Source organism: Ursus maritimus, unplaced genomic scaffold (assembly GCF_017311325.1).
Source record: "Ursus maritimus isolate PB19 unplaced genomic scaffold, ASM1731132v1 scaffold_25, whole genome shotgun sequence".
Lineage (NCBI taxonomy): Eukaryota > Metazoa > Chordata > Mammalia > Carnivora > Ursidae > Ursus > Ursus maritimus.
Genome location: NW_024425008.1, coordinates 9,892,301 through 9,919,407, shown reverse-complemented (window position 1 = coordinate 9,919,407; position 27,107 = coordinate 9,892,301). Strand labels below are relative to the sequence as shown.

Genomic DNA, 27,107 nt, shown 5'->3' with positions numbered 1-27,107 from the left:
TTCTCAAAACAGGGTGTGGGGGCCCCAGAGTTGAGTTTTTCTTTATGGGTTCAGTTTTTGTCTAAATAAGTGTCTTTTTTTTTTTTTTTTGTCCTCTGCCTTTTCCATTGCAGTGGAAAAAGTGGCTGTAATTTGTAGATTTTTGGATATTCATTCAGTGACCAAAAACCACCTGCTAAAATACTCCCTGGCACATGCCTTCTGCTGCTTTCTGACAGCTGTGGAGGACGTCAACCCAGCAGTGGCTACCAGGGCTGGTCTCCTGCTTGACACCATCAAGAGGCCAGCATTGCAGGTGACGTCCCTCAGATGTGTGTTGTCTGCTCTGTGGATGGTTCTCTGATCCACTGAACACGTACAGTACTGATGATGAGGACAGCAGAAACAGTGGGAACTTTTAAATGGGGAAAACCCTCCAGAAACACATCTTATTAACAGACCTCTTGTTTTTATTTCTTAGTACTTTCTTCTCAGTCTTTGTTCATATGGTGATATCGCTTTTGACAGAGACAGTAGTTGAATAACTTTTTTTGTGTGGCAGATTTTTGAACAGGCTGGTTTATCTTATACTATGTAGCTGGCTCCTGGGCTGGGAACTCTTGTCATTAGAGGCTAGATACTAAGAGAAATCATCTCTGTGACGAGTTATAATATAAATCAAAGCAAGACCCGAGAAGGCAAATATGCCTACCACAATGAAAGTCAAAGGAGCATGAAACATGAGACCTGGAAAGAGTCGCATATTTATTTTATTTGGCGCCTTTATTTTATAATTGAAGAACTCAAGTCTGGGAGAGATAATATGGCTCTTCAAATGACACAGAGAGAGTTAGTGGAAGAACCAAGACTAGAACCTCCAAAGTACTGATCTCCTGTTTTCCCACATTAGCACCCAGTTTATTACTATATCATTATAATTAAAACTAATAATAATGGCAAGAGCTTAAATTTGTCAAATAGGTACTGTTTTTCTAGGACAGTGTGTTAAGTGTCTCATCATCCATTGTCTCATTTAATCCCCACGATAACCTTGTGGGTTCCCATTTTACAGATAGAGAAGCCGAGGGTTGGAAGGGGTAGGTAACTTTTTCAGGGTCAGGTAGCTAGTACGTGGCAGGGCAGACTCAGGTTCTAAGTCACAATAAAGTCCATGTTCTTAACTGTATCTGTATCTATACACTGCTTCCTGTAAAAGAGACCAAGAAAAAAGTGCAGGATCTGAGAAATTCAGTGGTTATGCTGACTGTGGACCCACAGCCTCCCTTATAAAAATTCCCAATTGTCTTCTGGATACTCCTTCTCTGTTGGTCTTAGGAAGACTAGGTAGTCTTCCAACCCAGGGCCTAGAATGTAGGAGGCACTTAGTAGATGAGAGTTGAATGAATTAATAGATTGTTTGGGTGAATTACGGTTTCTAAGTTTCATTCAGTCAGGAAACAGGGAATGGTAAATAGAGTCATATACTGGAGAAATGGATGCTCAATCCAGTCCAACTTGATTTTTTAAGATTCTGTGTGCCACTCACATTCCAAGAAGACAAAATTAATTTACTTTCTTTTAGAACCACGGCGTTTAGCTTTGAAAGGGAATTAGAAAACCGTATTGTGTGTTCTCAAATGTAGCTTTGGAAGTATGCCTCTTTTAATAGAAACTACAGACATTGAAAAAAGAAACATTGGTTTGAGAGCATTTGGATAGGTGGTTATTAATGACTGCATCTGAAAACAAATAACATACATTTAGTTTAGGTTTCTGAATTAAAACGCAAGAGATATTCGGCAGTTGGGAGAAGTTCCTCTTCTGCATTTTATTTCTACCAAACTTGTAATCAAAGATTGCAGTTGGATTATTCTACATTATATGTATGGATTCGGGTTTTGCCTTGTTCCACTGACTTTGCTTAGTGTGTTTGCTTTGAAGTAACTTAGATGTTTACGTCTGACTTAAACTTTCTTCCCCCCTCTGCCCCAGGGTCTGTGTCTCTGTCTTGATTTCCAGTTTGATACTGTGGTTAAAGATAGACCCACAATACTGAGCAAACTTTTACTCCTGCATTTTCTTAAGCAAGATATTCCTGCCTTGAGCTGGGAGTTCTTTGTCAACAGATTTGAGACACTTTCCTTGGAAGCTCAGCTACATTTGGATTGTAACAAAGAATTTCCTTTTCCTACAAGTAAGCAAAACAAAGAACTTGCTTTAAACAGTCATAGTTCCTGTTCTCTTATCTGCTAGATAAGCAGACCGTACTCTGCACGTGGCTTAATTTCCCATTGTGGAGGATGCTCTGGCTTCATGAACTCTGTTTATTAAATATTTATTGAGTAACTCTGTAGTAATCCATAGATCAACTAGTTTCTGGCATTCCAAAAGCAAAACTCTTCTCGTTCCTTGAGGACCTATGATAACCATTTGTGACTGTGTGTTCCTTAAATATGATTCAGTCGTCATGTTTACAGCGTTTGTGAGAAATTTTGTGAGATACATTTGCACCTTGCAAATTCATTCTTGCATGCTTATTAGTTACTACAGCTCTAAATAGATGGGAAAAGTGGGTCACTCAACTATGTATTCAGTGATAATAAAAAAATTAGACAATGTCATCTTATGGTCTAAGCAGAAAAATCATAGGCAGTAGGCATCATAGGCAGTAGTGATGGCTTCTTATATAAGACTCCCCATGAATGAGAGATGAATGATTCATGTGTCCATGAAGGATGTATTTTTATCTCGAAAATACACACAGATGGATTGTTTCAAACTAGTTGTGCTACACAGCCCGTTAAAGAAAATAACGTCTAATTCCTTCTCTAAAGCTATCACTGCTGTAAGGACCAATGTCGCCAACCTCAGTGACGCAGCGTTGTGGAAGATCAAGAGGGCTCGTTTCGCGAGGAACCGCCAGAAGAGCGTGCGTTCTCTGAGAGACAGCGTGAAGGGGCCCGTGGAATCCAAGAGGGCACTCTCCCTCCCCGAGACCTTAACCTCCAAAATTCGTTGAGTATCTTCTTCCCTCCTTCCTTTAAATCTGTTTAATGTCTTTCTGAGGCTGACTTGTCTTGTTGAATGTTCATAGAGACTAGCATATTTAGCAAACTGAGCTCCTTCAATAGGTTTGGGCTTCAGATTCCCTAGAGGGTCAGCCCAAGAATGTCAGGGCTCTGGGGGGGCTTTTTCCAGTTTGCGGGTGAAGCAAAGCCCTGGTCCAGTTGTAGATTGTTTTGCCAGGCGGAAGGCAGCAAATCCACTGATGCCTGGCCAGAAGCGTGCAGACGGCATCTGCTCCTGGGTTCTCGGATAGGACGGTGTGCACCACCAGCCTCGTAACCTAAGAGCTTCCTGAAAAAGACAGGTCAGACCCAGGGCAGCTGAGCTGGTAGAGTGGAAATTTGGAGGGCGTTTGCTTTTCATGTATGATAGAGACAGCCAAACAAGCTCCCAGACGAACCAAAAATAATGGTTGCTTTTGAAAAGGAAAAACCAGGCTAAGGAGAAGTTAAATTTCTGTGCTTCACTGGATAATTTATAAATAAAAATAAACTTCATCTCCAACTTAAAAAAAGACCATATATGTTTGTTTCATAAAGGTCTTTCTTTATATTGCGCTTGGAAGGAGAACACAATTTTCCCTAAATTATCAGATGACTAAATGAACTCTAATGATTCGCAATGGCTCATGAATGACAAATAATTAAAAATTCATAACTAAATCACCATATTAGCGAATGAGTATATTTAAATATGGTACTAACTTGTAAAATTTATCAAATGATTTAATTTTTAAATAACTGTGGTGAAATTCCTAACATAACACCCTACAATATATTTCTTGTCCTGTCGGAAGTGGAAAGGTTTGCTTTTTTCATTGACATTTATTAGAAGACAGCCTTATATAACATAATCATTTTTAATCACAAATATGATTTGATTTTTTTATCACATTTTTCTCTATTTTATGACAAGCTCTGAAAATGTGGTATTGTGAACTTTGGAATAAGTCAATGAAAGCCCTTCAAGCAATCAGTAACTCAGTTTTTCAGGGAGCAAAGATTATAGCAGGTGGCCATTTAAGAATAACCTGTAGGAGTGCTAGGCCCCAGGGAGACCAAATCAGATCCTAGAAAACAATATCTAGGTTAAATAAATTACAATTTCTGTGAATGTCCCAGCTCTTTAATAACCTAACCAGCCACTTCGGGATATCAAGTTTACTTATTGTTCTTTCTCGTTAATTGATTCACATGACAATTTTGAAGATTAAGAATTGAAGTAATACCAAAGGATGTTCTTAAGATTCACGTAAAACCACAGAGCTTTTGTGACGCAAACATCTTTCCCGCGATGTTAATTACAAGTAGGAAAACTAAACTTAAACCTGCCCCTACTATCCAGTGAGTTAGCACTGAGTGTATTTTCTAGGCTCAAGTTGTTTTTAATGCTTATTTAAATAGAGTTGTTGTTGATTTTTAAGCTATGAGGTTGACCAGGCATGAGCAGTCTGCTCCAGCTCTCGGTGGGACACCCGAACAGACACCAGGTGGGTACTTCTGACGTGGAAGGGCTGTGTGCAAGTGTCTATCCCAGGTGGACAAGGTAAAGAATGCAGTGTCTCTAACTGGACCAGAATGCTATGTTTAGGATTTGCAAACTTGAAGGGTCTTACCCCAGACGCTCAAGCGTTTGAGCCCCTGACCTAGCAATTCTTTCTATCTTACTATTGTCAGATGACTTTTGATCCCATTAACTTTTGGTCCAGTGAGAGGTATCATGTTACCTGAATATGCACTTTTCCCCAGAGAGCTAATATGACTAGAACTATACATGGTACTTATATTTGTATGTGTATTTACACATAGAAATATTATGTTCGTATAGATCCGCTATAGGAAAAACATACATTTTCATTGACATTTTCAAAGGTTATACATTTGAGCCACCGTCATTCACTCATGCCCGTAGCCATTCCTGATTCTTTGCAATTCCTGCATACATTTCTGTCTCTCAGAGAAAGGAAGATTTCAATTGTTTGGAGGACCTTAGGATCATATTCGACTCAGTACAGTGTAGCCACCATTCGATGTCCCCTGAGGGACTGTAGTTTATCACGAAGGATCCTAAGGGTTGAAAGGACTTTGGCAAGGCGATCACAGAATGAATGTTATCTACGCAAATGGTGCCACGTTGCATTGGGAAGATTGTCAAGAGTCTGAATAGCTGCTTATTTGTCAAAAGCAAACTTGGTACCTGCCGCCTGTGTATCATGCTCTAGAACATTTGCTTTTTCATCTAAGAATGATTTTAAGATAGACTTTTCTGAATGGCCTCAGAAGGAGAATTTCAAGGAGGCTTTCAAGACCATGTATATTAAGTATTACAAACATAGTTGGGGTGGGAGTAGGGGGAAGAGAGAGCCCCAAGGATTATGAATGCCGATGGCGGGTGTTGGCCAGAGCGTATTTTCTCTTTTAAAACTGTCGAGAAAGAAGGATTAGCAAAACCCTTGGCTGAGTCACCCTGCCTTGTTTTCTGCATCACTTGGGCCTCAACTGTAGTGGGATTAAAAAAAGAGTAAAAATAAAAACTTCTGATCCTGAGCTCCATTACAATGTGAAATCCATGCAGGTCCCCTTCAGTGAGATCTTCTTCTTGAGATGAATCTAAAGCAATTTCATAAATTATTTTTATTTTACCCCATCTTTTCTTTTTGTCTTAAGGCTTAGTTGAATTGATTATTCAATTAAAGTCTTTAATTATTCTTATTACCCATTTTCACAATCCAAAAGAGTCCTCTCACATCTCTTTGGGAAAATGGATACATATGTTTCCTGAAGTTTAAAAACAAAAAAAAGGCTTTAGGCTTCTACTTGTCCCACCAAAAGTGACCAGCTGGAAATGGGGCAGATAACAGTATCGTTGATATTAAATATAACGCTAAAGTTTCTGGAAAGATAATTTACACTCTAATAAAAACTTGATTAGATTTGGAAACAGCTGGCCCTTTCAAACTAGTTTTTCATTTTTGCATTATTATTTACTAGACAGTAAATTTTTTAACTTGGGAACAAAGACATGCTGGGATAATCCTAAGATTATATAGGGTGGTTTAAGATAGTAATTACATGGAAGCTGAAGGGCTTGCTACTTACTGAACATACTTTTGTTTGGTGCAAGCCTTGAGCTTCTCAGTGCAAGACCTCTTATTGATTGGGCCTGAAATAAAGCCTATGCCCTGTAATTAGGCAGCAGGAGTTCATTTTAATTGCTGTTTAGGTTGAGCTTTTTTGGCATTGGGTTCACAACGGCTGGCTTTCTGATCTTAGCTTTTACATATTACCTACAGCAAATTTTGCATTAGAAATACACTTGTATAGAAGGTATATTCCAACAAGGGTAGGGAAGAGCTATATTCCTTTATGACTTTCATGAGTCAGATCAAAAACTTTGCTCATATGAATGAAATTCATAGGAAATTATGGCTGGACTATTAGAGATATGTTAACATTCTCATTTCACAGAAGAGGAAACTGAAGTTCCCAGAAAGGAACATGTTTCACAAGCTTGTTGGTGACAGATCTGGGTCTCAAGCCCTGATCTCTCGTGCAAGGCATGTGTGGTAAATGCCAATAAGAACTCAGCACCTGTATTTAATCCTAACCGATGAAATACACAGTTTCACCTGCTAATATGAAATTAGTATGATTATAATTATTTATAAGGAATATTTTCACCGATTCTGTGAAAACTAAGACTTATCTTTGGTGATTCAGAATACCTGTTGAATATTAATTGAGTATAATATAGCAATTTTGATAGGTTTTCATAACACAACACCGAAAATCTGATATCCAACCCACGTGGTCATGGGGAACTTAATTATATCTTGTTCCTCATCCCCTGGAATGAATAATTAGACAATGGTAGGTATATAATAATAAGAATAACAATACTTCATGTATGTGTAGTACCTCTTTATCTATTAAGAGTGTTTTTAATACAAATAATCTAATTTTGATTTCACAACGGCTCTGGATATATGCAAAGTATTATTATGATTTTCTTGCTTTACATATGGACAGGAAAACTGAGGTCCTGAGGGATTAATTAATTCTGCCTAGATAATTTGTTCAAGTTCACTTATAACTAACTAGTTGGGGACTAATGCTTGAGTCCAGGAGACTTCATTTGCTTTCTTTCCACTATAACTACCTCCTGATGCATTGATATTAGGGCGTTCCTGCCCTGTGGCGCATGAAGACCAGTCTGGTTAGAGAGCTAACCTGGGCGTTCATGTTTGCTACAGCGTACCTTAAGGTCGTGAGCATCCACGCCAAGAGACCTTTCCATTTAGGATCCACAGATTGGTCTAGAAGGGTCCAAATCCCTAAAGCAACATGGATACCCTCAATTCTACTCCAGCCTGCAGAGAAACCTTGGGATGTCTTGGTCTGAATTTGTATCAACAAGAGAAGGTGTCCAATGCTAGGTAGCACTGGTAAAACTTGTATGGCCCTCCCCACCCCACCACCCCGCGCCCTGTCCCCCATTAGTGTCCCAGCCTGAAACTCCAAATTACTTCTCTTTGGGCTCTCTCTTTCTTTCTAGAGGTGGTTAACAACCCACATCCTTCACTAACTTGCAAAATGCCTATTGATCATTAAGACCCCATAACTCAAAGAGAACAGTTATTTTAATAGGAATGCCCTTGTTTGAAATAATAGTTTTCGGAAATGGCAGTTTGTGTTGAACAAACATTTACTGGGCACCTTCAGTACTAGGAAATAAGAAGACTGCAAAGATACATCAGAAATTTTTATACTCTCCCCTTGCTTGTATATAGTCAAGGAAGGGAGATAAAGCGTGAACATACGTGAACTCTCATCTGGTGAATGTGCCAGTGCTATGGGATAGTTCCCATCAGGTACAGCGGGAGGAGAGTTGGGGGCAGCAGGGATGGTCTTGTGGAGAGGTGGCTTTCCAGCCAGACCTTGACTGGTAGAGAGGATGTAAAGGCATGGATGGGGGATAGGAAGAGGCAGGGATGGGGAGCGTAGGACAGTACGGAGTTAGTCACTGGCCCCAGCTTTGCAGCCCTTCTGCTGTGTATACACACAACACAGCTGCTGTGAAGTTGGGTTTTTTAATGGGGTAGGGGGATCAGTGAGGTGGTGTAATTAGAACTAGCAACATAAGGCAAACTCATTTATAGTGCTTGATCATTGGCTTCTCTGGAACAAATGCAGAGGAAGCTCATGGAAAGGGTGCTTCCTTCCTCCACCTGATTGTCACTTGTTGGTTTGACAGAGCACTCAGGGTCAGCTTATGCAGAGGAATATTCCCTATATCCTCGTTGTTTGGGGCCCACATTAGTTTTTCTCCTATATAGAAGAAATATTTACCTGAGATATTTATTTGAATTCAGTGTACTTAGATGCTTATGAATAATAAGCATCTAGTATATGTCAGACACCTCCTCATATTCTGTGAGGGATATAAAAATGGGTAAGACATAGCACTTACCTTCACGGAGCCTCGTTCTCCTAGGGGAAATAGGCAAATGAGTAAATAAATTCTGTCTTGCAGTTTGCCCCATTTTAGGAAATGGTGAAGGAAATTTTCCTCCATTCTTCCCCCCATCCTCCCTCTCTTCTTGCCTTGGGATTTGCAGAAGTTAGAGATCACACCCAGTTGCTGAGAGGACGCTGGGCATAGGTAGGAAGAATGGCTTCTGAGAACCAGATTCACAAGATGAGATTGGCTGGAGTTGGGGGTGCTGGGAAGATATAACACCCTGAGCAAGACACAAAGGTGGGAAGGTGTTGGCTACGTTCTGAGACCTAGGAGTAGCCCACCTTGTAAGAATGTTGAGCATTTGGGGTAGAATAATAAGAGATAAGTCTGGAAAAGCAGATCCTGATCCTGCCTGGTTTCCGATCATTAAATAAATAAAATCGTATGACACTTTGGAGTTTCAATCAGTTGTACCACTCTGTGGACAGACTGTGATGGACCCAGTCTATGATAAAGTTAGGGTAGGAATCACTCTGTCCCATGATTCTAAAGATGCTTACAGTTTTCTTTAGAGAAATGAGAATATCAAAAATTTTAACAAGTTAAATCTCTATGATTAAAGCATAGAGGAATTTCATAGACTAGAGTTCAAAACTAGGATTCAAAAGTGTTTTAATCGTTACATCTTAGAGAAAATGTCATAGGCATTCAGTTTTAAAACAGAAATTTCATACCCTTTGTAGATAACTAAAACAGTAATATTGTCTTTATTAATAGAGAAAATTCTGGCTTTTCTAAGCTAATTTTTCTTAGGGATTTGATTAAGGAAACTTTTCTTTATGAAGAATATACCAGTGACAAACGTATGCTATTTTAAAGAAAGACAATAGACAAGGCACAGACTTGCAAAGCCCACAACTAGAGAAGTAAATTTTTGGAACGAAGATTTTTTTTACTTTATGCAAAAGGTTTCATCAACTAGTTCCTTTTTTTTTTTTAGTACATTTAATGGTTTGTTAAAGATCACTCATTATTGCCTGTTCAGGGAAAACAAAGAAAGGAGCAGCAAACTTAAAGCTAAAACACTGAAGATCAGTGAAGATGTATTTCAAAGGAAAATAGGGCATTGGTGAAATGTACTCAATCATTAGGAAACTATGATTTGATGGGAAAAGTTAGGTTACACACTATCTTATTTTATTGTTTTTTTTGGGGGGGTGCGGCAGACAGAGGGAGAAAGAGAGAGAATCTCAAATAGGTTCCATGCTCAGTGCAGAGCCTGACGCAGGACTCAATCTCAGGACGCTGAGGTTATGACCTGAGCTGAAATCAAGAGTCGGACGCTTAGCTGACTGAACCACCCAGACGCCCCAGGGTATACACTTTTTAAATGAACATCTACCTACAATGGGAAGAGGAATTTTGAAATATTTAAAGATGAAGTCTGACCTGAACTAGGATAGAATGAAATGAGCCAGAGTCTTAGTTGGGCCTTGTTTGGAGCTCCCTTTCTTCTGTATTGAGGCCCCTGGATTCTCGGGGATATAAAATAAAGGGGCAGCTCCTTCCCAAATGCTCCCTAGTTCCATTGTTAACATGGGGACTTTGGAGTCTAGCCATCTGAACTTGATGGTGGCTGAGCAGGACAGTGCTACAAGGTATTGTAAACCTTGCCCCCCAGAGCTGAAACAAATTGAGGAAGAAAGTTATATTGTAACAGCTATCCCTTGCTGCTGCAGTCACATTGAATCCTGCGGGGAGCCTGCATTCTCACACCCTGCATTCTCACAGTCCTCACATTCTTGGCTCAGGCTTGCCCAAAGCAATAACTCCTTCTAGTTGTAAAGTAATACTCTGGAGAAGAAAGAAATCAAGATTAAATATTTCTCAGTGCTGGAAAGATAGTTCTCTAAACTATTTTATTTTATGAGATTTACATAGGTATTGCTTTTGGCCTAATCTTCTATTCCAAACGTTTAATTTGATTATAATATACAGCAATGCTTCACATTTCTGGCCTCTTGGTGAAATAGGGTGTTCCACATAAATTGACTTTTCTCCTGGTGGCTGATGCATGCCCCATAAGTAACAATATTAACAATTTATTGATCACTGTCATTGATGCATGTGAAACACTGTAATAAACAAGTCCTTGGGTTTTATTTGAATGATTTTGGGTGAAAGCTTCTCCAGAGTACAATGCACACATTTACTCTTCATACACAGACTGCAGGAGATAGAAAATGTTCATGTCCTAGGGTCGTATTGACATTTATCTTATGGTTTCCCCTAAATGAGAGGCTCTTAGACTTAGTTGACTCTGTTGCCCTTCACCCACGGTCAATGATCCCTTCTCAGTATATCACTTTTGAACAGACGGACATTATTCTGAGCATCTGGGGCGAAATAGAGAACCAAGCTTGTTACCTCAAGCTTGCCAAATTAGTTGAGCTAATGAATATAAATTACTACCTATCTCCTTCGCGTATCCTTCATGCCATAGTTATATGATATTATATGATACATGATATAATATGATCACAGTTTGGTTTCTAATGGTTGGTAAGCAAAGCCTGTCATTGTGTAGCAGAAATTTTCCTTGCAGGGTGGGAGATGAGAACGCTGGGTGCATCATCTAAGCCACCAGGCAAAAACCTTGCTTTCCATTTAGAAATTCTGATGTTGCTTGTCCAAGAAGGGACAAGGATGCAGAGGGTATTTTGAATAAGCCCCCAAACATAAAATAGAAGAGCAAATCTCACCCTTTCTTCACCAAGAGTCCTGAACTAAACCAGATCAGAAGAGGCAGAAGAACAAACAGAGGCAGGGTGTAATTTCTGACTTTGACAAATAACAGAGAGAAGGTCAAAGTCAGGGAGTTGCTATGATACAATTATTTGTTAGGTTATGAGTAAGTCAAGGACTAAGGTATTTTTTTTCTTTCCATGTAAACTTTCAGCTCACTGTCGTGGTATTTTTCTGTTTTTAAAAGCTCATGCTTCTTTCTTTCTGTCTGTCCCCTCCCTTCTATGTTTCTCATTACATACAGCCGGACTTATAATTTGCTATTTATAATTTTGACTGTATCCTTCATAGAGTACCCACTCCTAATATCTCAGGATTTGGAAAAGAAAACTTTACATTTTTTTTCCACCAGCTGATTTATGAACATAACTGAATTGAGATAATAATTTTTTTTTAAGATTTTATTTATTTATTTGACAGAGAGAGAGAGAAAACGTGTGAGCACGAGCAGGGGGAGCAGCAGGCAGAGGGAGAGGGAAAAGCAGACTCCCTGCTGAGCAGGGAGCCTGATGTGGGGCTCTATCCCAGGACCCTGGGATCATGACCTGAGCTGAAGGCAGATGCTTAACCGACTGAGCTACCCAGGCGCCCCCAAATTGAGATAATAATTTAAGCAAAAGAACTCAGTGGATGCTTTTGTGCTCAGTGGATGTTAGAATATTATTTTTGTGGTTATTTTTAAGTGTTTATTTTACAAATCTGGAAGAGAAACTTCTCTTTATCATTGAGGATAAAACTTTGCCGAGATATTTAAAAAATCTCTAAATACAAAGTTTATTTAGGTATTTTTCTTGCCGTTCAAAGAGAACCTTGCTTTATAGTGCCTTATTTTTATTTCTATTCCTTATTACTCTCAAATTACTTGGTTGTTGATGAGCACAATAACTTTCACCCCTGGACTAATGCTTTGCTGAGTAGGCCATACTTTGCCTTTATGTTGGTCCAGAACAGACCCTTTAAATATTTAGTGGAAGCAAAAGGCATGGTGCTTTATCGATAAGTGAGATTTCCTTGTGAGCGTCCTTGTGAGGGAGCCACCCAGTGATGACCTTTCTTGTACTGACAGGACAACAATCTCCTGAGAATGACAACACCATCAAGGACCTGCTCCCAGAAGATGCTGGGATCGACCACCAGACTGTTCACCAGCTGATTACAGTGCTCATGAAGTTCATGGCCAAGGATGAGAGCAGCGCTGAGTCAGACATCAGCAGCGCCAAGGCCTTCAACACGGTCAAGCGGCACCTGTACGTCTTACTCGGTTATGACCAACAGGAGGGTTGCTTCATGATTGCACCTCAAAAAATGCGCCTGTCAACTTGCTTTAATGCATTTATTGCAGGAATTGCCCAAGTAAGTGTAAGCTTCCAGGAGTCATACCATTAAGGTTTTAGTAGAAGCAAGTCATTAAGTTCCATTTAGCCAACATGGGTTCTGTGTAGAGGTTTGTGCAAGTGACTTTATTAGGCAGGGGTATGCGGAAGGGAGTATAAGATGAGTGAGACTAATAGGGAGTATAGGATTTTTGGCGTGGGGGGGCAGGAGTAGAATATACCTAACATGAAGTTTACCATTTTAACCATTTTTAAGTATGTAATTCAGTGGCATTAAGTATATTCGCATTATTATGTAACCGGAACCATTCTCCATCTCTAGAGCTTTTTCATTATCCTAAACTGAAACTCTACCCATTAAAAAAATAAGGGAGTGTAGAATTTTTGTTTATGGGCTTTTTAAAAAAAATCTTTTATCCTTTTTGGCTTCGAGTGGAGAGTTGAGTTAATTGTACAACTTTCTTCATGTCACATTGTCATCACTGGCTTTCTCCCTGTTTGTCTGCTACTCCCAACTGCTGTAGTTTATACCGCGGTGCCCATTGACCAGGCTCTAACTGTCCATTGTGCCAGTAGATGGACACTCATTTTGCTTGCTCCCAGCTACTTAACCACTCCAGACAGCTCAGCAGTGAACATCATGCATATGCACCTTATCCACCACTGTGAGAATTCCTTTGAGATACGTACGCAAGAGCAGAATTAGTGGATTATTGGGTTTTTGTATGCCTAACTTGACCAGTGTAGAACTTGGAGCTAGAGAGAAATTGATATGAATTTCAACTCTGCCACTGTTGTTATCTGTTGTGGCCTTAAACATCGTCTGCTTCTTTGCTCATTGGTAACAGACTTCTGTTTTGAACAATTAGAGCCAACATATTGCTGAGCACTTAATCAGCACCTGTCTCGTGGTAGGAGCTCGGTGATGGTCACTGTTATCAATTTGCTCAAATAGATTGTAATGTGATGAACACAGATAAGCGAAGTAGGAGCAATGTGTGCATGGAAGTCTTTTGCTGATGCTGGTAACTAGATGGGTCCCCACTAACACTCAGTTGTTTGTGGTGAAGAGAGGGTGCGCCATTCCAGATACCGAACTTCCCTCCCCTCCTCCTTTCATTCCTCACTTTTCTCATCCTGTATTTACATCATGCCTATTTATTTAATAAAGCAAAAAATTAAATACAAATCTCCATGAAACCCATGACAAAACTCATGTTTCAGTGTTCGTATGTTATTGCTGGCCCCATTATCACATTCATATATACTTATATACGGGTATATGCATGTGCACACATTTTCTACAGTAATGGGATCATATTATACATATTGATAAATACATGTAACATCTTTTAAAATTGATTATGAAGTTGATATCGTGTAAATAAATTTGTACCATATCCCATTTCATGGCTACATAGTATCCTATTGTCATACAAATAATCTCATTTAACTCATCTCCTGTTGTTGAACATGGAGGTTATTTTCAATTTGGGGTGACTATAAGGCTGGATATCTTTACGTATACATCTTGGAACAGTTGTCTGATTTTTTTTCCTTAGGATATATTTAATTACTATACAGTAGGCTATGTACTTTTCCTTACTTCTGAATAGATATTGCTAAATTGCTCTCCTGAAACGCTGTTGAGTAATACTCTTGCCAGGAGTGTCTGAGAATGCCCATTTCCCCCAGTGAGTACCAGTAGTAGGTGTTTTCATTGATTCTAGTTTAATTCCAGTTAACAGTTTAATAGAACATTTGAATGGATACAGTTTTATTCTCCATAGATAATTTAGCAGGTACATCAAATAATTAGATAATTAAGTGGGTAAAATGATTTTAATGTACAGGTGTGTTTTTATTTCTTGTAAGGTTTAACTTTTCCCCCTTTAGGGTCACTGGCCATTACTGTTAACATTTTGTGAGATGCCTTTTAGATATTTTGCCTCTAGTTTTGATGGGTCACATTTTTCCTTTGGGCTTATGGGTGTTCTCTATACTCTTCCTTCAGTTATTAATATTTTTCCTATTTCAGGTTATGGACTATAACATTAACTTGGGAAAACACCTTCTCCCCTTGGTGGTTCAGGTGCTCAAATACTGCTCTTGTCCTCAACTACGGCATTATTTCCAACAGCCACCTCGTTGCTCCCTCTGGTCCCTAAAACCTCACATCCGGCAGATGTGGTTAAAGGCCTTGCTTGTCATCCTTTACAAGGTGAGTTGTGATGGTCACTCCTTTTCAGGCTAGAACGATTCCCTAGAGAGGAGAACACTTAAGGGATCTCAGCTGAGAATTTCGTAGGATAGTCATTTCACCTTCAGGGGACGAATCATGATTTGTACAATTAGTGTTGAGAAGTAAAGAGCCATTGGAATATCAACACCAAGGCCAGCGTATGTGCTACAAATGTTTAAAGCAAACAGACGATGAGTTGTAGGAGGTTGAGATCAACAATCCGTGTTTATGCTCAGCATCTCGTATTTTATCTGTGTATGAATTATTATGTCAGAAAGCAAGGAAAATACTTAAAATTGTATTCATACGCCAGAGGTTTATGCCAGGTAATTTTCTTGAAAGGAATCGTAACCGTGAACTGGCATGCCTTGCCGTCCGTGGCTTGGTGCGAACGGAAGGGAATACGGTCCCTTGTCCAAATAAGGCCATGATAAAAATTTCTGGTTTTGCGTCTGTGTATATTTCTCTCTATCCCCAAGAACTACTGAGAAAAGTATCTAGTAAGATCACGTGGAAGAACTTACCCTTCAAAATAACCGCTTATATTTTTCTCCCTCCATTTTATTGAGCAGTATCCATATCGAGACTGTGATATCAGCAAGGTCCTGCTGCATCTGATTCACATAACAGTCAATACACTCAATGCACAGTATCATAGCTGCAAGCCCCATGCCACGGCAGGACCTTTGTACAGTGACAACAGTAACATAAGCAGATACAGCGAAAAAGAAAAAGGTACTTTACATATCTCAATTCTATCCCGATCTTAGCTTGAATATGTGATACATTTCTGGACAATGTTTTCCTTAGGAGATGGCGGAGTGCCCCCAGATATAATTCTGGAATCAAAAAATTACCTACTGCTTCATTAATGTTCCAACTTTCCCATGAATGTCGCTGCTTTAATTTTTTAAATGAGCATTCAAGAGAAATAGTTGATATGCTTCTGAAGCCCATTTCATAAGAAGTGTTTTATAAAAAAAAAAATTGTCTGCTGTTTGGTTAGGAGCCTTTGTATGCCTTTCCCTATGTGTTGGAAGCATCTTGCATTGGGCCGTGAAGTAACTCTTGGTCCGCACTCGGTGGAGCCATGATCTTGTCGTCTTTAGTTTGCTCCTGAACTTTGTGCTCACAGATTTGAATGGGGTCTAAATTTCCTGAAGTGCTTCTTTCTAGCTTCCTTGTTCGATAAGAAACTGATTTAAGGCAACCGAGGTGACATTTTTTTCTGCATAGGTTTAAATCATTTCCAGTATCAACCCTTTTTATATTGATAGCTTTTCTGCAAAGGAGGCAGGCGAATGAAACTTTAGATAGAGGAAAATCTCAGCCTGGATGTTTTCAGGTGAGAGCTGAAGAACCAAGGTGTATGTTTTTAGTGTAAGTCACAAGTCTAGACTTGTAAAAGGGGACATCATATACTCCAATCCTGGGAGAAAGCCAAGAGCCCCATGACCCTTTGTGGTGTTAGTAGATTCTGACTTGGTAGGACTGCTCTGGGAATATCTCACCAACATGGATTGGAGCTACTGTTCATTTAGTTCAAAAAGGTCTAAGAACCTAGATTGGCCATAGATGGAACTGTAAGTCCTGGTACCACTGAGATCCTTCCTGAAGAGAGTATCTTGTCTCCCAGCTTAGGTCCCAGTTTCTGGAAAGTGGGATGGATTCCGTTAAACTATAGATGTCCTTGATCCGGGCTCAGTGTTTGGGCCAATCTCCGATGAGCCTTTCCAAATGGGAGGGGCCATCTTGAAGTCCTTCCATCTCTCATTCAGGGCATTTTGAGAATTATTTCAAAATCATGTAATGGAAGTCACATAACTATTTCCTTGAAAAACTGTATTTTTCAAAAGGGATTATTTTTTTTAAAGGACTTAAAGAACTAAAGCAGATCATTGTGTTGTGTCTCCCCGGGAACATGGGACCTGGATAGGCTTTGTCATCTTTGCAGAAGTTCACCGGGGTTTTCTATCATTTTGGTCATTAACACTCACTTTATCTATCACCTGCTGCCTCAAATATCACTTAGTCTTAGAGTCTTGTGTTGTAGGACAGGGTCAGTCCCCAAAATTTGGCTCTCTCCTTGTGCTCTCCAAATACTCGAGAAATCTTAAATATTTGTCATCGCACCCAAGTCTCATTTTGTCATATAAGTAGATATAAAATAGGCCAAATACTATGATTTCAGTGATATTCCCCTTTATAATAGGTTAATTCCATTTACTGTGGTATGAAGTGCATTTTCGTAGCCTTTTTTTTTTTTTTTTTTGCTGCTTTGTGCAGGGTTTTGGCCTTTCCAAAGGATGAAAGAAAAACATTTATTAGGTGACCTCTGTGGGTTGCAACATAGCAACCCTTTTCCTCATGAATGTGTTTTTTGGGTTTATCTTTGGTCTAAAAGTGGCCCAAATAGGGATAAAAGGGTACGCAGAAATAATCTTGCTAGGCAGGCTAAGTGACAGGTTTGCTTCCAGGGCCTTGGGATCCTCAGTCAGAGAGTCTTTGTAGGATGCATAATAGTGACACGTGGCGAACTCCACAGAGGAGGGTCTTAACTTTAAGAAGGGAGAATGTTATTTTCTGTTTTCCTTTTCCTTCGTTTACTCTTTCAGTCCATAATCATTTGTGGAGCTTTTGAAATGACCAGCGGCTTCTCTAAGCTTTTTCTGTGTGTTGTGTGTTTCATTACCAAATGTAGAGTACAGTATTTTGCATTCACAAAGTATAAGGTGCATGTACTGTTAGGCTGTGTCTATGCCAGTTCTCACATCCCAGGAAGGCGGTATGTGTATTTTTGGAAAGGGCGAGAGCTACTCATTTTGTTTCATTTTCTCTTGCCAAAGTAGCCTGAAAATTCACCCAAAGCAGGCATGTTCAAGGAGTGTCACAGATCCCCGAAATGTGTGTGTGATCCGATTTTAAGAGCATTGGAAAAATTTCCCCACGAAGGCCCTCTTGGAATATGGAGATGCCTGTCTTGAAAATGCTGCCCGTGGTCACACAGAAAACAAGAGGCAGCCTTGTAACAGGTTGCTCTGTCAACATTTGGATAATCCGACATCTGGACGAACTACCAAAGCCATGGCCAGAACTTGAGCTGGTGTAGAAACCAGCCCAGCCTGTGTTCCCTCGTGCTTTCATTGAAATGCTTGTGTAGACACAGCCTAAGAGAGAGTAACCTCCCAAGTGTAATTTTGACTTTCTCTCCCCAATTAGAAGAAGATAGTGTTTTTGATGAATCTGATATTCATGATACACCTACTGGACCCTGCAATAAAGAGTCTCAAACTTTTTTTGCAAGATTGAAAAGGATAGGCGGCAGCAAAATGGTGAAATATCAGCCGGTTGAGATGAATGTTCAGAGAAGTATGAATTTTTTCCTCTTAGTAATTTTATGCAGAAATGTTGTACTCTACCGTTTGTTTGGGGTGAAATCTTAATTTTATTACGTTACTACACATTTTAAGACCGTTGATTTTATATATATGTATGCACAAACAGTATATATATATCCACACTTATATATATACGTGCCTTGACAGATACATCATTGATGTCATGATCGTCTGAGAGGGCCATCGCTTGGTTTGATTTGTTGCAAAATGTTTGCTTCTCTTCCACACGATTTGAATACAGTTTCCTAGATCTGCCTCAGCCCAAAAGCGGTCCCCTCTCCTGTGCACAAAAATGAATAGAGCTGAGGAATTATCCCGAAGCCTGATTTTGGAAATAAGATCTTAACCTGCCATTTCGGGTTCTCTCCTTCCAGAGTTTTCTGGGTTTTGAAATTAGAAGGAACTTTCCAAAAACTTGGCCAGAGAGTCAGTTTTCCCTCCTGTTGGAGCTGGGATTGTGATTATGATTTATGCCAGTGGTATGCCCAAGTATGAGGGGGAAAAAAGTGGTGGCATCTCCAAGTAAAACAGTACTAGCTCTTTCTGTTTTAATCAGGTGAAATAGAACTGGCCGAATATAGAGAAACGGGTGCATTACAAGACAGCATTCTACACTGTGTGAGAGAAGAAAGCATTCAGAAAAAAAAGCTGCGCTCTTTAAAACAAAAATCTCTTGATATAGGGAATGCAGACTCCCTCTTGTTTACATTAGACGAGCACCGGAGGAAGTCCTGCATAGACCGGTGTGACCTAGATAAGCCTCCCGCCCATGCTGCTTATGTCATGCAGAGACATGACCACGGACGTCCCAGACAGAATTCCGCTACAAGGCCTGACGACCCCGAAGGCCCTGAGAACCCAGCAACGGAAAGTTTCCAAGAAACCCGCAGGCCTGTGATACCAGAAGTCAGGTTAAATTGCATGGAGACGTTTGAGGTCAAAGTGGATTCTCCTCTCAAGCCTGCTCCTAAAGAGGATTTAGACCTGATAGATTTGTCCTCTGACTCTACATCCGGGCCCGAAAAGCGCTCGGTACTCTCCACGTCCGACAGCGACTCTCTTGTGTTCGAGCCCCTACCCCCTCTCCGCATAGTAGAGAGTGATGAGGAAGAGGAGACCATGGACCAGGGAAATGATGGTGCCTCTAGTAAAAACCCTGCTCCCTCCCCTTGCCTCCCCAGTCCCCCCTCCATCCTCAGCCTCAGCACAACTCCCCTTGTGCAAGTAAGTGTGGAGGATTGTTCCAAAGACTTCTCTTCCAAGGACTCAGGAAACAACCACTCAGCAGGTGCCACAGACTCTGCCCGCGTCGCTCTGGGAGACCCCGCAGACTCTGAAGACCGTTCGAAGCCGGAGGAGTCACAGGACTTTGCCTGTGGTAGCCCACTCACGCTTAAACAAAAGCGAGACCTCCTCCAGAAGTCCTATGCCCTCCCTGAGGTGTCACTGGACGACAACCCCGAGCCCAGCATCGAGGAGGAGAAGCCCGGTGGGCTGGTGCCAAGTTCAGGGGCCAAAACTGTCCTCCTCAAAGTCCCCGAGGATGCTGAGAACCCAACAGAAAGTGAGAAGCCCGACACTAGCGCCGAGTCGGACACAGAACAGAATCCCGAGAGGAAGGCAGAAGAGGAAGGAGCCGAGGAATCCGAATTCAAGATCCAGATTGTTCCCAGGCAGAGGAAACAGCGCAAGATCGCTGTCAGTGCCATCCAGAGAGAGTACCTGGATATCTCCTTCAACATTCTGGACAAGCTGGGAGAACAGAAAGACCCAGGTAAGCTCGTCTCTCTTCTTCCTCCCAGCCTGACATGCAGGTTTGTGCATCTTTTTCGTTTGGGTCTCGGCACTGAGTATGCATCAAACTCTCAATCTTATAATGTCAGAGAGTGACATTATAATTGCTTCAGAGTCACGCCGAATCCTTCCCGCTTACCACAGCGTGTTGGATGCAGACGTGGTTCTACTGGCTCCATAAACGTTTCCGTATTTGTTGTTTCTCAACTCTTAACAGTCCATTCTTAACCATCCTTGGCAATAAGAGGCAGTAGTTAATTCATATCAAGATCCCGGATATCATCTCAGCCTTCCCCAAACAGTAAAGGTCATTAATTTGAACTTTTTTTGCCTTCTTGGTTTTCCATGCTTTAGCCAGCTTTGATATATAGTCCAAAAAAGGAACAAACATGAAGGGTTAAAATAAAGCAAAGAGTGCTTAGAATGGTTAAGAATCGACTATAATCCTGTAGGGTCCACAGTGGATTACATACTCTGACCAAATGTCAGCAGCTTGGTGGGCCTTGTGTGTCCGAAAAACCCTAGTTGCAGCCTAGACCCTCATCCATGGGCACCGCTTGATGGTGAAGTTGTCACAGCTCGTGGATTTCCTGCCTCAGGTGTCATTTCTCCCCTTTCCTTGGAGGCACGGTTTTTAAGAAAGATAATTTGAAAAAGCGGCAAGCCCAATAGCCCGCCTCATCCTAAAGCACAGTCTTTTGCAGTATTCCCATAGTGCTGATCGCAACACTTTGTGTCTCAGCTCAGATCTAAAGAAAAAAACAAACATGTGACTCTTTAGAAAAAATGAAATTGTACAGGAATGATCATTATAGTAGATTCATAGCCTGTGGACTGCTGAGGACTGGCAAAGATCTTGGAGGCTTGGTGACTTGTAGTGAAAATCCGTCCTTTTCTGTAAGAAGAGGTGGACACTCTGAGGAAGTGATGTGCCCGGGGCCGCACGGATAGGCAGTCGCAGGGCCAGGATGCCTGTCCTGATTCTAGTCCTTCCTCTCCCACTGCTCCACACAAAAGCAACTCCCAAGACAAGGGATTCAGATCCTGTATTGGCCCTGGGTGTTCCAGCTGCTCTCTCCCTCCCAGCACAGAGCTGTGTACCTTGAAGGTGTTCTGGAAAAATCTGTTGAATGAATGTTAGTATATTTGGAAAGGGTCGTGCTCCAGCCAGGCAGATGGAAGAGTAGGATCCTGGTGATAACACAGTTTAAGAAGGTTTCTAGGGAAACCGGAATGCCTTTTTATGGTTCGGAGCCAGGAAACTGGCTGCATATAGATGGAGGAAAGCATTGACCTAGAGACTCTAGAGGTCTGTAGGGTGGATATATAAGAAACCATCCAAGGTCTAAAGAGTGGGTATATAAGAAACACTGTGTAAGTCTACAGAGTGGGTGTGCGTGATATATAGGTTATAGTGTGTGTGTGTGTGTGTGTGTGTGTGTTGCCACCTTTATCCATCCCATGTCAGATTGCTCCCCAGGCTACCAGGGAGGAGATTGGTTTCAAGAACAAGAGGAAAGCGTCTGACAATTATGATAATATGTCTTTTAAATGTTTATAATATATCTGATAGTGTCATAATAGTTTCGTATCTGTATAGTGGCCCAGCTCCCACAGATACACTTATCTACCTTCCCTCCCTTACTGGTGCTGGAAGGAGGTGTGGGCTCAGAGTAAGACAAGCTTCTCTAGACCTTCCGGCCTCTATCAGCTGGAGGAAAGGAAGGCCCAGACAGCTACAGCTCCTAGTCCTTCCAGACTCAGAGCCTAGCCACTGCTCATAGCCTCGAGCCACCAGATCCAAGTGCATCATGCACTTTCCCTCTGTTCATGTCAGTCCCTGCAGGAAGGCCCAGGTCACTCTAGTTTCCATAAGGCTCTGCACATCTGTTCTCAACTTCTGTCCTACCTTATGCTAACTACTGAAAACCTTCCTCCATCCTTCATGAGCAAAATCCCATATATGCTCTCTCATCCGACTACCCCCTTCATGCCCCAGTCTAGTGGAAACTCGGCTCTGCCCCAAGGACACTGTTTTCCTCACTGCCTTGGGCCCCTTCCTTGCTGACCGCTGCCCCTTTCAGACCATTCCCACCTTGTCTCTAAAAACACCCAGCTCTGAACCTCATACTACTGACCCCTGATGACAATTATCTGGTGACAGTTTGACTCCTGGCTCTTTTTTCATTCTTGTCTAAACTGTTGCTGCCTGAATTCTTATTGATTCCGATATTAGAGTAGATGATCCTTCTGCTGTTCCGGCTTCTCAGTTCCTGGAATTCATCTTCTCTAGTGACTTTGTTTTTATCCAGCACCCTAGCTCAGCGATTCATTCCCATGGTCATAACGCAGACCATGTTTTTAGCAACAGCTACAGCCTTTCCACAATGTCATTCTCATGCCTCCTGTCCTCTGATTTCCATTTCTTCTCTCTCTGGACAACCCCGGATTGGTCCTTTCATGTCTCTCCCCTACTTCATATCTTCTGTGCTCTTCCTTACTCAAGTCAACGAGTGTAGCCCCCCCTCCCGGCACCCTCTTGACCTTTGCTTTTTCAGCTTGCTTGGCTAAACACAACCCTTGTCAGATCCATCTTTCCATCTACCCGCACCCTTACCTATCCAATGAGTGTGACTGGAGAAAAACCCAGTATTGACTGGTCTCATTTTAAATTCGTGACCATAGATCTCAACTGGATCCTTAAACTACCTGGCCATCGTACCGTATTTCCCTGGTCCATTCATGTTTCCATTCTCCTGACTGACTGTTTATTTCTTGGTGACTTGTCTTTCCAAACTTCCAATAACTCTTCCTGTTTGACATAATCAGAAGTAATTTCCGTAGCCTCCTGCTACCTCATCTGCCTGCCTTCCAGTATCTGCACTTGTACACTTGGCCTTCTTCGCTGGGGCTACAGGTGAACTGTCTGGTTTTACTGTTCAAAGCCAGCTTTTCCACATGTGGACAAGATTTCATTTCTCTTACCTATTCAGGGACATAGGCCCAGAAATTCTCCCTTCTTTCTCTCCCCACCCCCGCTAGATTTTTTTTCTTCCTAAGGTATTCTCGACTTGAGCATACGAACATAATTTTATTTCTCTCTTAAAAAAAAAAAAGTTCTTGATCCCAGTTCTCCCACTTATTATCTCGTTTTGCTCCTCCCCTCTTGGCAAAATGTATTAAAGAGTTGCCTATACAATCATTATCTCCAATTTTCTCCCATTCTATTCTTTCTAAAAAGAATTTATCATTCCTATGAAGCTTTCATCCCCAGTGGTTCACCCAGACGTCACTTGTCAAGGTGACCAATGACCTCCAGTGGTCAGTTCTTAGCTCGTACCTCCCTGCTTTGCTTGGCTTCTTGGATACCGTACTCTCCTGGTTTTCTCTTTATTCGGTGGTCACTCCTTCTCAATCTCTTGTTGGTTCCTCCTTATCTCTCTAATGAGGGAGTGCCCTAGGGTCTCAGTCCTCTGTCTACACTCACTGTCCGGGTGATCTCATCTGGTTTTATGATTTTACGTATTGTCTTTATGCTGAGACAACTCACTCAGTTGCCTATTGCTGGAATAATGCTGTGTAACAAATATGCATAAAATCTCAGCAACATATAATGGTAAGTCTATTGGTCACTGTGGATCAGCTAATCTAGGCTGAGCTGGGCTGGGTGGCCAACCTCCTCCTGGGACCCTTGAAGCTTGGGAATATCTTCTCATGGTGATGGCAGGAGGTACAAGAGAGCAAGTCTAATTGCACAGGCACTTTTCAAGCCTTTGGCCGCGGTATGCCTGCAAATATTTCATAGCCAAAACAAATCGCCTAGCCGAAGCCAAAGTCAAGAGAGAAATATACCCTGCCTGTAATGAGGGAGGAACTTCTAAGTCACATGGCAAAGAGCATGGATTCAGGGAGGAGTGAAGAATTAGAGCCTTTTCTATCAGGTATACATAGGACGTACGTGGGACGTACTCATAATAAAAAGTTATCTATTGTTTATCTGAAATTAAGTTTTAACTGGGCATCCTCTATTTTGTGTGGTTACCTTAATCTACCTTCAAAATATATCCAGAATCTGGTCCCCTCCCACTATCTCCCCTCCTTCACTCTGCTCTGAGCCCCCACACTTCTCACCTGGGTCAGTGACTGTAGCCTCCCGACTGGTCCCGTCTTCAACCCTTATTGCCTTCATATCTTCCCAACACAGCAACTACAGTGATCCTTTAAGACATGAGATGATACCATTCCTCTGATTAAAACCCTCCCTTGGCTCCCCATTTCTTTCATAGTAAAAGCTCAGGCCCTTGATATTTCTGGAGTGCTCTGTGGTCTCGATTCTCATTAGCTCTCGGACTGCATTTTGTGCTGCTCTCACCCCATCGCTTCTATGCAGCTGTGGTGGCCCCTGCCATTTCTTGAACGCTCCCCGCATAGTTCCACCTGAGGGCCTTTGCGCTGGCTGCTTCCTCAGCCTGAAACCATCTTCCCCACGTGTCTGCCTGGTTTCCTCTCTCCCTTCTGTTGATCCTTTGATCAAACACCAGGTTTCCAGTGAGGCCTGGACCACACCGCACCTTTCCACCCCTGTCTGACATCTTGGAATCCCTTCTGCTCGTGTCTCTCCTACAGAGAATTACTCTTCTAACACTACAATTTTACTTTTATGTATGTTATTTTCTGTCTCTCCCCACTAAAATGAAAGTTCCCAAAGGCAAGGATTCTTACCTAGTTTGTTCACTGATTGTATCCCAAGTGCCTGGTAGAGTTTTGGCAAATGTTTGATGAATAAACGAATAGTTAAGGCATTTTCTGCACATCACTATAAACACTGAATAAAAATAGTTTAAGCTTAGTGTATAGGTCTATTCCAGTGTTTGTCATCTTAAGCTGTATACAAATGGAAGGTTTCATTAAAGGATTTAGGACTGAGCAAAAATTGTCTGGTTTATGGAATCTTTGTACAATAATGATTATAACCAGCTACCTTATAGTCATGACATTTCTTTGAAATTACAGATACAGCAAAGATTTTAATAAGCATAGCAAAACTCTAAAAGTCTCAATGATCTTTCAAAGAATTCTCAAAAATGAGCTTTAAGCTTTCTCATCCTACATTATTGGTGGGAGTATGATGCCCTAGGAGCAGCGTGCAGGAAACAGAGGCAGATGAGGGCGAAGAGAGGTGACTTGTGCATGTTTTCCTTATTTATTTAATCTTAATTTTTAAAAGTGTGGTTTTTTTTTGACTGTGCATGTTTTGAACTAGAGGTTTGGGGAGAATACCTAAGAGAAAAGTAAGAGCCTAACCTCTGATATCTAAGTGACTACGGTAATTTAAAACAGGTTGTGTCATGGTGCACTGGGTGTTATACGCAACTAATGAATCATCGAACTTTACATCAGAAACCAGGGATGTACTGTATGGTGACTAACATAATATAATAAAAAAACGTTAAAATAAAAAAAATGGTTCTTCTAGTGAAAAAAAATAAAACAGGTTGTCATTTTGCGCTTACTCAAGAGGGTTCAGGAAACAGTTCTACTTTTTTTTTTCATCAAGAAATGAGTAATCTGGCAACCGTATCTATTCAGAAAGACCTCTGAGAATCAAAACTCGATGTTCCCGCATCAGTGCTCGAAAACTTTCCTCTCAGCCTCTCACTTAAGATCAATTTTACTTTTGTGTCTGATAAGTGTAGTGGTCATCCAAGGATAGAACAGCATCTGCGGACTTCAGTTGTATGTATGTGTGACTGTTTGGTGACTTGCTCTGTGACAAGAAAAAAATTGACGATATGAAAGAATGAGACAGAGTCATCATGAAGCTTGAGAACTTGAAGCTATTTAGGGAGGCATCCCCAAATTATAGCATGGGACATTCGTGGATGCTTGTAGTGTAACTCCAGGCTGCTCACTCTGTTCAGTGTATAGTGTTGCTTAAGATGGCAAGGAGATTTGTAAAGAATTTGGGGGGGGGGTTCCTATGATAAACCATTAAACTTCTCAAAAGTTTTAAAGGATAATCTTTACTTAGAATAGCTTGGGACAGCTTGTTTCCCATCACTGATAGGTTCATAAGACAATAGTGTATGCAGAAAATATTTCCTCTTAGATGCATCTGCCAAATAGAAGGAGGAAATGATACAGTCTGTTTCTTGCTCACCTAATAAAATAGAAAATCTGAATTCATAGTATTTATTCCAAATTAGATACAGTCCCTGCTCTTAAATTCCTTATGCTTTAGCAAAGTTTCTACACAGGTCAATAGACAATGACGTCATAGTGTGTTAAGTTTGGGAAAGGTTAACGACAGAGTGTCCTGGGATTACATAAGAGGATCACACGACCCATTTTCTCGTTTGTATTTTTGGGGGGGACGGGGTTTCTTGAAGACCTTCTGGAGGAGGAACTGTCTGTATAATTGAGATGTAATTAATGAGTAACAAATTGCCAGAAAGAGGTGGAGTGGTGGAATGATGTAGGTGGAATGAACTATAAGCATCTTTAGGTAATAGGTGAAAAGAAATTCAGCTCTGGAAAGGTGAAGTGACCTGCTCGAGGCTGGGCAGCGGGGGTGTGTTGAGCTTTAGTTTTGTGACTGTGCTTTTGTTAATCTCTGAGAGGCATGGTCACAGAGGCAGAGTGTAACGGAAGCATTTCTGCATGGAATTTGGAAACCAGCGCGTATATAATTCCATTAAAGTAATTGGGAGGGCCAGAACATACAGAATGATTTGAATGGGTGTATTAGGCAAGAAGGAAAAGATATGGAGATTCATTCATTGCTTGTAATCAATGTCCTGAGCTTTAAATACTATTTCTGTTTGTAGATCCCTCTACTAAAGGACTTTCAACTTTGGAAATGCCACGAGAATCCTCATCTGCCCCCACTTTAGAAGCAGGTGTGCCAGAAACAAGCAGCCATTCCTCAATATCAAGTAAGATTTCCTTTGGTGATCATTTCACCTGTACATTGATTTTGGAACAATATCTGCTGCATTGTTTTCAATGTTCACAGTCCCGGCGTTGGTG

The 27,107-nt window shown here is 41.1% G+C and overlaps 1 protein-coding gene across 2 annotated transcripts in view; it reads left to right on the top strand.

Moving 5' to 3' along the window:
• The window catches only part of UNC79 (unc-79 homolog, NALCN channel complex subunit), a 185,738-nt gene that overhangs the window by 90,637 nt on the left and 67,994 nt on the right, over nucleotides 1–27,107 (top strand). Inside the window, exons 21-29 of one of the 2 annotated variants that reach the window (XM_040641500.1) lie at nucleotides 114–295; nucleotides 1,972–2,173; nucleotides 2,814–2,993; nucleotides 12,377–12,663; nucleotides 14,683–14,865; nucleotides 15,459–15,621; nucleotides 18,106–18,255; nucleotides 18,841–20,058; nucleotides 26,906–27,013. In XM_040641500.1, coding sequence (XP_040497434.1) covers nucleotides 114–295; nucleotides 1,972–2,173; nucleotides 2,814–2,993; nucleotides 12,377–12,663; nucleotides 14,683–14,865; nucleotides 15,459–15,621; nucleotides 18,106–18,255; nucleotides 18,841–20,058; nucleotides 26,906–27,013 — 2,673 coding nt within the window. The remainder of the gene's footprint in view (nucleotides 1–113; nucleotides 296–1,971; nucleotides 2,174–2,813; nucleotides 2,994–12,376; nucleotides 12,664–14,682; nucleotides 14,866–15,458; nucleotides 15,622–18,105; nucleotides 18,256–18,840; nucleotides 20,059–26,905; nucleotides 27,014–27,107) is intronic. The other variant, XM_040641499.1, reaches the window with a different exon arrangement.